At 40.9% G+C, this 10156-nt stretch overlaps 1 protein-coding gene across 1 annotated transcript in view; it reads left to right on the forward strand.

Moving 5' to 3' along the window:
• Positions 1-2409: 2409 nt before the first annotated feature.
• Positions 2410-10156, forward strand: part of UBE2O (ubiquitin conjugating enzyme E2 O) — a 65989-nt gene continuing 58242 nt past the window's right edge. The window contains exon 1 of the mRNA XM_029284672.1: positions 2410-2790. Within this exon, the coding sequence (XP_029140505.1) occupies positions 2410-2790 (381 nt within the window). The remainder of the gene's footprint in view (positions 2791-10156) is intronic.

A 10156-nucleotide genomic window follows, 5' to 3' on the forward strand; every position in this document is an offset into this window, starting at 1 on the left:
AATCGGAAATAAATCTGCTGCCAAGTTATTGAAAACCTATATAGATTAAACAGTGATATGTTCTCCCACATGGCAGCCATATTGTGATAGCAACTATTATAAGATAAATATTGAATATAAATTAAATCATTAACCAAATAATTTTCTGAACTTCATGTAGCCTAGCAATGTGGAATCCTGTATTTCTTCCACAATGTGTAGTTAGAAACTTGAGGATGGTATAACAATAGAGAATACATGAGATTGTCTAAATATGAATGTGAATTACTTGAAAATTACTATCAATTCCTACTATAAGTACTGTATTTTTGTTTCATCTATATTTATCTAAAACATATAATCATTACACTGGATGTCAATGTTAAGTACATATCATTATTTATAAAAAGAGTTTCATAATCTTATTTGCTAAGAACTCTATAGACACCAACTATTTTCACACATCACACTAAGCGGAAGCTTTAATAGAGTGTTTTTGTCTATTATGTCTTAGTCTATAGACTAATATGGCTCTTCTCTGACTACATAAGTATAATTTGCTTGCATTTAGTTGTACATATTGTGCATGCAAATCATATTTATCCCATCATGTGGCTTATGAATTTAACCCCATATTATGTTTAAACAATTATTACAATGCACTGGTAGAGTCACATGGTATCATTTGCTCTTTACAAAAAATGAAGAACCTAATGTTAAATATCACTTAACTCAGTGGTTCTCAACCTGTGGGTCGGGACCCCATTTGGGGTCGATCAACCATTTCACGGGGGTCGCCAAGCAAGGCTGTCCGCCATTTTTTTTCCCCTTTTCCGGCAGGTGCCTTACCTCCCTTGGGCTGGGCCAGCTGGTGGTCGGCCTGCTCCGTCTCTGCCGCTTGCCAGCTACGCCTCGGCCGGCGCACGGGGCGGAACCACGCATGCGCGGTGCTCCCGGGCAGGGAAAGTCCTCGACTTACGACCGGTTGGGTAGTCCTCGACTTACGACCGGTTTAGCCCTCGACTTATACCGGTTTAGTCCTCGGCTTACGACCGGTTGGGGTCACGGCATTAAAAAGGTTGAGAACCACTGACTTAACTAAATATCTTCTTTTTCTTTACTTTTTTCCATTTTCTGGAAGTAGCAGAACTACTTCATGATGCACTTTATTTAATTCTGAAACAATCACTTTATTCTCTTACCATTATTATTATTATTATTATTATTATTATTATTATTATTATTATTATTATTATTATTATGGCGAGAAGCATTGCTTTCATCAATGATCTTATTGACTTTTTACCTCCTTCATTTTCAAGCTACTCCTGTGCCAATTTTCCCTTGACTTGTTGTAGTGTATAAATCTAAAACAGGGATAACAATCTGCTGCCCTCCAGATATTTTGGATAACATTTTCCAAAATTACTCAATATTCTAGTTAGGATTTATGGAAACTACAGGCCCAAACATCCGGAGGCTCCAGGCATCCTTCCACTGACCTACAGTAGCAGTGATCCATATCCAGAAAAGTTGCTATTCATTAACATGTTATTTAGATTGTCAAGTTCTTCATTAGTGCAGAATACAGCAATGAGCCGCCTCAGTTGTAGAGCAGAAAATAAATACATACCTTCAAGTCTCTAACCAGGTTTTCCCCGTTGTGCTCCTTTTGCTTTATTCTTCTAGCCCTTCCAAGTTTTCTCTCTCTTTCGGCTTTCATTCTCTCGTCACAGCCTCCTCTTCCATTAGTCCCTTCACCAACAGAAGCTACTCTACTCATCGCTTCTTCTTCCACCACTCCCCAGTTCCCCAGGAGCAGAAGCTGAGCGGGAAGGGGAGCTAGATCTGCGATCCTGCAGGACTGTAAGTAAATCTAAAACCGCCCAAAGCCACTATATGAAATACAAACGTAATAAATTAAATCTAAATAAACAAAACGCCCAAGACAACTCCCGATCCCCCCTTTTCTTCCTTTTTATTTTTCTCCCCCGGGACGGTTTCTTCTCGGCGTGTTCCGTCCCACCTGCCAGTCTCCTTTGGGGCAGGCAGACAGGCTGCTTCGAGGGCTTCCCCGGCTGCCCCCTTTCTTCCCCCGCGGCCGCTCCTCGAGCTTTCTTCCCCCGCTTCATTTCTCCCGCCGGCCGCTCGCCTTCCCGCTCCAGCCCTAACCCGGGTCGCCCCCGCGGCCGCCACAGCTTGGTCGGGAGCTCCGCCCCCGCCGCACGCACCACCTTTGCCCCGCCCCGCGAGCGGCCGGGGCGCTATTTCAGGGAGGCGGGGCCAGAAGTGTTAGCCCCGCCTCTCGCCGGGTGGTGACTGCGTTGTGTGGGCCCGGCGGCCGCCGCCGCTCTTTCTCCAGCTCCGCCGCCTCTTCCTCCCACCCTCCCTCCCTCCCTCCCTCCCGCAGTCATCGCCGGGGCGCGCGCCATGGCGGAGCCGCCTGCTTCTCCCGCCTCGCCAGGAGCTCAGCCGCCGGCCGCTGCAACAACCCCCGCCGCCGGGTTTCAGCGGCTGCTCTTCACTCACGACCTGGTGTCCGGCCGGTATCGGGGTTCGGTGCGCTTCGGCCTAGTCCGTGTCATGCATGGCGAGGATTCCGACTCGGAGGAGGAGGACGGCGGACGAGGCCCTGGCGGCCCCGGGGGAGGCGGCCCCGGGGGTGGCGGAGGAGGAGCCGGCAGCTCCGGCGGCTCTGAGTGCGGGGGCCCGGGCGGGGGCGAGGAGAGTCGCGGGAGCCCCCTCCGCCGCGGGTACGTGCGAGTCCAGTGGTACCCGGAGGGCATCAAGCAACACGTCAAAGAGACCAAGGTAAGGAAGCTTCGGGGCCGCTTTTCCCCCTCGAGTCTCGTTTGCATTTCATCCGCACACGCGGGTTGAGTGGGTGGGGTGTCCGCAATGGGGCTGAGAAGGCGGCCGCGGCGGCGGCTGAGAAAAGGGTGGGGAAGGGAGTGGCTGGGAGGGTCTCCCCGGGGGTGACAGGTATTGGGGAGCAAACAGGGTGAAAGGTAGCAGCTTTTGGGGTCCTAGAAGAAGTTGGCCTGGAAGAGCGTCGTGTGCACAGGCAGAAGAAGCTGGTCTCTCTGGCCACGAGAATGTGGAGAGTCTCCCTTGCACCACTACTGGGTTGTCTGGTCTGCAGTGTCTTTTATGCAAAATAGACCTCATTAACGCCGAAGGACTTCTCCTGGTTTCTGCACCAACATTGAAATAAAAGTTCCAGGTTCTGGTGGAGGTTTTTTATTGCTCTGGGTCGTGCGTGGAGGTTTTATGATGTGTCAAGATGACATTGGCTTCCATTTGACCACCTCCTATCGTTGGCCATGATTGCTCTCATTTTTCTTTACAGACAATATCAGTTGAAGGGAAAAGCTGCATAGTGCCTTTTGAGAAATAGCACTGGGCAGCCTCGGTTGGGCAGCATCTGATTCTTTCATCCTTACCTCATCATTCCCAAAGTCATTTTTAATCTTTTCAGCATCCACAGTAGTTTGGGTCTCACTCGTAATTCTGCGTAGTGTAGGGGTCTTTGTATATTAGAAATATTCACTCTTGGCTTAATTAAGGTATTTTTCTTGGCTTGCAGTAATATTTTAGTATTATTTTGCTTCTAGTTCACAGAACTGCATCCAACCTCTGTTTATGACTATATGGTTCTAAATACGAAGGGCGATGGAGCTTTTGGAGGTGTAAAGACATTGCTTGGAACTCTTACCTGGCTCAATGTGTGTTTTATATATTATACATTAGAATTCACGCACATTTTTGTGAGCTATCCTTTAAATTATATTACGGGTGTTTTGTATTATCCTGTCTGAAATTGTGGTGAAAAGAAATCATTTTGTATTAATATTGTTTTCACTTAGTAAATTATAATAGATTGTGCTTTCTGGGATAAAGAAAATGACTGTAATAAAATACCTTTGAAATGAAAAATATTGGAGATTGAAAATGGAACACCAATTGTCCAGTGTACATTGAGAAAAAAGAAAATTATTGTCCTGCTATGGTATGTGAATATGTGTGTTTATATACAGACATACACATACACACAGAGAATAGAAGGCTCAAGGTGATGTAGTCCTAAATGAATTATTTTTAATTTCCTCTGGTGAAGCGATTACCAATGTTTGTAAACTAAATAATTGACATCAAGTTCAAGATTTCAGGAGTGTAAAGTTTGAATACAAAGTTGTAAGAGTTCCACTAAAAAAGGAGAGAAGGGATAGGCACTAAGATAATCTAAGAAAACCGATGAATGTCTGGATCTAAAAACTTGTGAACAGATATTATGTCACACATAATTATGAGCTGTTAGAGGTAAGATCTATACACATTGTTGCAAGCATAATCTTTTGATCTGGAATATGTAAGTGCTATTGATGGGTTTTTTTTTTTTCAATTGTTGCATCCATTAAGTCTAAGAGTAAAAAATTGTGTCACTGGCAAAACAAAAACTTTCAAAGTTTTGTGCCTAAAAGATTCAATATATGAATGGCTATTGGCCCCAAAGCTATATAAAGATACACACAATGTATTTATAAATTATATATAAACTTTTGGGGCTTTCCTTTAATCCTTTGTAGGAATAATCCAGGAAATTTGTTTTGTGAAGTCTGATTAAAATTTATTAGGAGATGAACTTGAAAATCATTGGATTGACAAAAACTGATGGATTCAATTCAGAGACTATAAAAGCCTGCCCATGTTAGATCCGTACCACCATTTTTGCTTTATAAAACATGTCATATATAATATGCAGGCACAGAATAATACTTAGAGTTGGAGTAGGAGGTTGGATAGAAAATTGCATCATCCACATCTTAGTGCAATCTACATGCCAAAGGATATATTTAACATTCTCAAATGAACAGTCTTTATTATATGTTTCTTATCCAAATGATTACATTCAAACTGTTATAATTATATGACAAATACTTTATTTTTTTCCTAGATGAGAAGCTTTAAACTTGGCACTGTCTTCCTTAGATTCAGATTATGAATTCATTTATTTTTTTCTAAAAAAGGAAGTTGAAATGAAGCTTTCAGACTACTATAAACATACAATATTTTTCTTGGGTTTCTTCTCCTTATCATAAGAAACCTGTATCTCAGGAAATTTTTCTAGATTTATATTACTGTTTGTATGCAAGGTAATTTTATAAACTGTTATTATCCAATACATCTTATTCTCTTCTTTCTTTCCCTCTGGGAATTAGTGTCATATAAGGAAATATTTTCTGAAATAATTATGGCGTTATTTATATTCCATGCCATAGCTTTGTTGAAAATACTGAGGAATTGGATTGATCTGTGATAAATCCTCTCTTGCTATTTCCAATAATATAAAAAGTTAATCAGATTCTTTTTGTTTTCTGCAATTGATTGGAAGATGCAAGCACCTACAAAACCGTAGTTGTACTTAACAAGAGGGAAGAAGTAGTTCTTGTTTTGTACCTTAAAAAGAATTACAAAGATAGTATTTGGATACCGTGTGAGAACAGCATTTCTCTCATTCTGATTAATTTGGCATACCTTTTTATGACCACATAATCCCTTGATTCGGGGTAGAGTCGGGGCGACTGGATGGAGCTGAGTGTTTACTGGCCAGATGCCCTTCCTGACACCATATGGAGTTCACAGCAGATATTTTTTTCTTTACGAGTAGCATGGTGGCCTAGTGGTGAAGACCCTCGCTTTCCATTTGGAAGGTTGAGAGTTCAATCCTAGGTAGTGGCAAATGTTTCTCTCCTAGGCTTCTGTGTGAACCTGAGAAAAGATACTGTTTCTTTAAAAGTTACATGGATTGATTTCTTAAAGCAGCATTTTTTTTTCTTTCTTCTATGGAAGTCTAAAAAATGTAGCTTATCTATTGCTATACTGGTACAAGTTCTGAAGCATTTCTTCTGAATAATTTTTTTGAAGTATAATCAGCCCTTCTCAGCAATAAAGTTCCAAGGACCAAGTGACATCCGATTGAAGCGTGTCCAACCTTTTGGCTTGCCTGGGCCGCATTGAGTGAGTGAAATGGAATTGTTTTGGGACACATTAAAAATATATAATATATAATTAATTATACAAATAGCAAAGTTCCTTTTTATATATTTTTAATTACATCCCATTACTAGATGTCTGGGGCTGCATGTATCCTGCAGGCCACGAGTTGAATACTCCTGGTCTAGAGGAAAATTAGGGTGAATTTGACCAAACATGAGCTAAAGTTGCTATTAAGGCCTACCTCGTGGGGGTAAGAGTAGCAAAGTGTCAACTCTTATTGCATCTGTAGAATACTGCCCAGTGGCCCTCTGTGTAAGATCACCTGACCCCTGTTGGGCAAGGCCCCCCCGGGAGGCTTACCTTCAGGGCTGTACAGGAAATTTTCTATGCATCTGGCAGATAAAATCACTCTGACCTGATCCCACTTGTATGCCAAGCACGGGAGAAGTCCTGTGGAGATGCCTGGGGAATGAACTTACCTAATTATCTGGAAACAGCTTGATCCGGTTGGACCTGAAGAAATGGACAGGATCTGTCAGACTGCAAACTAACTTGTGAGTTAGATCTGTGTCCCTTCTGGTTGGCCAAGGCTGCTCAGGAAGCTTCATGTGAGTGGGTTTAAGCAGTGGTGAATTCAACCTTAAGGGGATGTTTTTTAGCTCTTTCAAAGAGATACTGGTGTGCCCTCTTTTCAAGAAGCCATCACTGGGCTCTACCATGGCAGACAATTTTTATCCAATCTCCCACCTCCCTTTTTTTAGGGAAGGTGGTTGAGACAGTGGTAGAAGTACAACTCCAGAGGATCATGAATGACATGGATTATTTGGACCCCTTTTGGTCAGGTTTCAGGAACACAGACAGCACTAGTCACACTTCTTGATGATCTCTGGCAGGAGCAGGATGGAGATAATGCATCCACCCTTGCTTTTCTTGACCTCTTGACGGCTTTTGATACTTTTGGGTGAACTTAGGAAGTTGGAGGTTGGTGGCACAATTCTATGCTGGTTCACCTCTTTCCTCTGAGGCCAGTTCCAATTATTATTGGTAGGGAGTGAAAGGTCCAGCCCATGACTCCTTTTTGTGTAGGTTGCCACAAGGCTTGGTTTCTGTCTGTTCTTTTAAAAAACTACACAAGGGTGCTGGATTAGAACATCCATCACCATAGGATGAGACATCATCAGTATGCTGATACTACCCAACTATATATCTCTATCTAGGGTAAATTAAATGATACTGTGGATATTTTTTTGTAGTGCCTGTAAGGCTGTGGTGGCCTTGATGAGGAATAATTGTAAGATGGAATAGCTGGTAGGTAGGGGGGCTCCTCTGTATCCAGGGTTTTATCAGCTTTGATCTTGGATGAGGTTGCATGTCTCAAGACATACTCTGTGTATAATCTGGAGGTCCTCCTGGACTCCTCGAGAAGCAGGTGGCAGACATGGCTAGGAGGGCCTTTGTCCAATTATGTGCCAATTATGCTCCTTCCTGGATCAAGAGGCTGTCCTCTTGCCCATCCATTGCATAGGGCTGTCCTTGAAGAGTATCCAGAAGCTTCAGCTAGTGCAGAATGCAGCCACAGAAGCAATCTTGGGTGTCTCAAGGATGGTGCATGTATTGCCTTTACTGCATGAGCTGCATTGGGTCCATTTGTTTCAGAGTTCAATTCAAGGTGTTGCTCATGACCTTTAAAGCCCTACATGGTGTGCAACCAGGTTACCTGGGGAACCATTTTATTTCCTTCACATCAGCCTACCCCAACCAATCAGGCAGGGAAGGTATGTTATTGACTTCACCAGTTAAAGAATTTTGATGGGCAAGTGGGCTCCAAGAAGATCCTTCTCCCACCATAGAGGTGGGGCCCCTATCTCCTGGCCTTTCAAAGGGGTTTGAAGACATGGCTCTGCTGACTGTGTGAGTATCATGCAATTTGGGGATAGTTTGCACCTTAAGATCTTGTCCTCGCCTCTTAATTTTTAACTTATTTTAATTTTGTTTCTACCTGGCTCCTTTTACCAATGTATTGCATTTTTATATGGTGTTTATGCTTTTATGCTTTTAATTGTACATCGCCCAGAGTCACTCGGAGAATGAAATGGGCGGTACCTAAATGTGATAAATAAATAATAAAGGTAAGCTTTAGAATACTCTGTGCAGGGTAGTAGTCATGTTCAAAACTTGAAATCTTTCAGCAATTTAGTCTGAAAACAAAGGTGACAGTTACAGTGAAACTTTATTGCATTGTGCCGCGCCCTTAAGACATGGCTCTTCCAACAAGCAGGACTGGCCTAGGGAAATTTTTAGAGGGGTTTTAAAAGCAATTTTAATAATTAATAAGGCCAAATATTTAATATTTTATTTTAACTCTGTTTTAATGATAGTTTTTGGGGTATTTCTGTAGTTGTTTTTATCAGGCTGTCAGCCGCCCTGAGTCCGCAAGGAGAAGGGCGGGGTATAAATCCAATAAATAAATAAATAAATAAATAAAAGGGGTCCATTATTTATGAAAGTCTGTTAAATTGAAGATAACTGTTTTCTAGCAATTTGGAATATTTCCATAAAGATACCATTACTAAGGATGTTGTTGGGGCAGAAAGTTATTTGCAACAAGGTCTGGTTAATCAGGGTTTCACTACACTGCAATAGCTGGAATAAATTAAATTTCTTCAGTTATTACTTTTACATTCTTTCTCAATAGGAAAATTCTGCATATTGCCTAGAGATCATTTTCAGCTATCTTCAGAAAGTCAAGTTTTGTTAGGGTTGTATTCACATTCTTCTGAATTCTATATCCCTTTTAGATATATTAATCTGCATGGTAAGCCATGAGTGAGGTTAATAGAAACCATGCGAAAAAGCAATCTTTTTCCAGCATTTTTGAATCGATCCCCGTCTTTTAGGCTGTTGAGTCTATTGCTATTATCTACTTCCACAATGGAATTATTTCTAAGCTTTTCTTCATTCGGTTGTGGAGGGGAAAAATATTAGCTCTCTGCAAAACTTAATTCAAGGAGCTAATACTTTCCTTTAAAATTCTAAAGAGTTTTTGGTCTCAAATGCTTAAATGGAAATTTATTTCCATATCAATTTGCCCATGTGTTAAAAGTGTCCAATATTCTAAATACTGCTATTTGGAGAATATGTGGCATACATATACCTTATGCACATAAGAGGGTCTTTTTTTTTTAATCATGCTCCCTAATTTGAAAGGTCAAGTGTGTATGTACGGAAGGTATTTAATAATTTCCATTTCAAGACAGCAACTTCTTTCTGTAGCTTAGGAATTAAAATTATTGCTTTATTTTTTGAGACAGTTACATGCCTTTGCAGCCTGAAAGTAGACATGTTTCAATGTATCCTCTATTGATGCAGCAAGAAAACAGGTATATAATGTTGCTTTTATATTTAAGGGTGATAGAGAATACCTACTGGTGAGAATGATAGGGTTTTGTTTTTTAACCTTTCCTCTATAGAATGGCTTCAAAGATGGACAGCACCCAGGTTGGCAAAAACTCCTTCTTGTAATCTGTCTTGCTCCTTTCTTGTTAAGCAGTCTTGTCCCAAATTATTAGTTTCTGTTGATGGCGTTCTAAGAATTAAGTGAATCTATACAAACAACTTAAGTATTGGGGGGGAGGCATTGTCACCAGAATTAAGCATTACCTTTTTTTATTTCATTTAAATTATTTATCTTCAAAACTACTTGTATGGAGAGTTCAGCTCCAGATTCTTTATTGTTTTATGCTTTCTTCACCTTATAAAAAGGATGGGTGCTGTACTAAAAGCTTTGATATTTTATATTGTCATTGTACCTTTGTATATTAAGTAGTCCTCGTTTAACAACCACAGTTGGGGACCAGCAACTCAGTCTTTAAACAAAATGGACATGAAGTGAACTTGCTACTGTCCTTACGATTTACTTTAGCTTTCCTTTCCTTTATAGTCCCACGAAGGCAATAAATGGGAGGATTGATTGTAAAGTTATTTTCCATAACTGTTGTAACTGTGAAAGTTCACTAAACAAGGCAGTCACTAAATGAGAACAGTCTGTCTATGGGTCTGTATACATATTTAAATTGAAGTTTTAAAAAGAGAAATGTAGAGAAGATTATAAAAAAATGAAAAAAAATAATAGCACACATTGATTGCTTTAGCATTATAATTCCATAAGTAAACAAAAATA

This window comes from Protobothrops mucrosquamatus, unplaced genomic scaffold (genome assembly GCF_001527695.2).
Source record: "Protobothrops mucrosquamatus isolate PMUCROS unplaced genomic scaffold, P.Mucros_1.0 scaffold815, whole genome shotgun sequence".
Classification (NCBI taxonomy): domain Eukaryota; kingdom Metazoa; phylum Chordata; class Lepidosauria; order Squamata; family Viperidae; genus Protobothrops; species Protobothrops mucrosquamatus.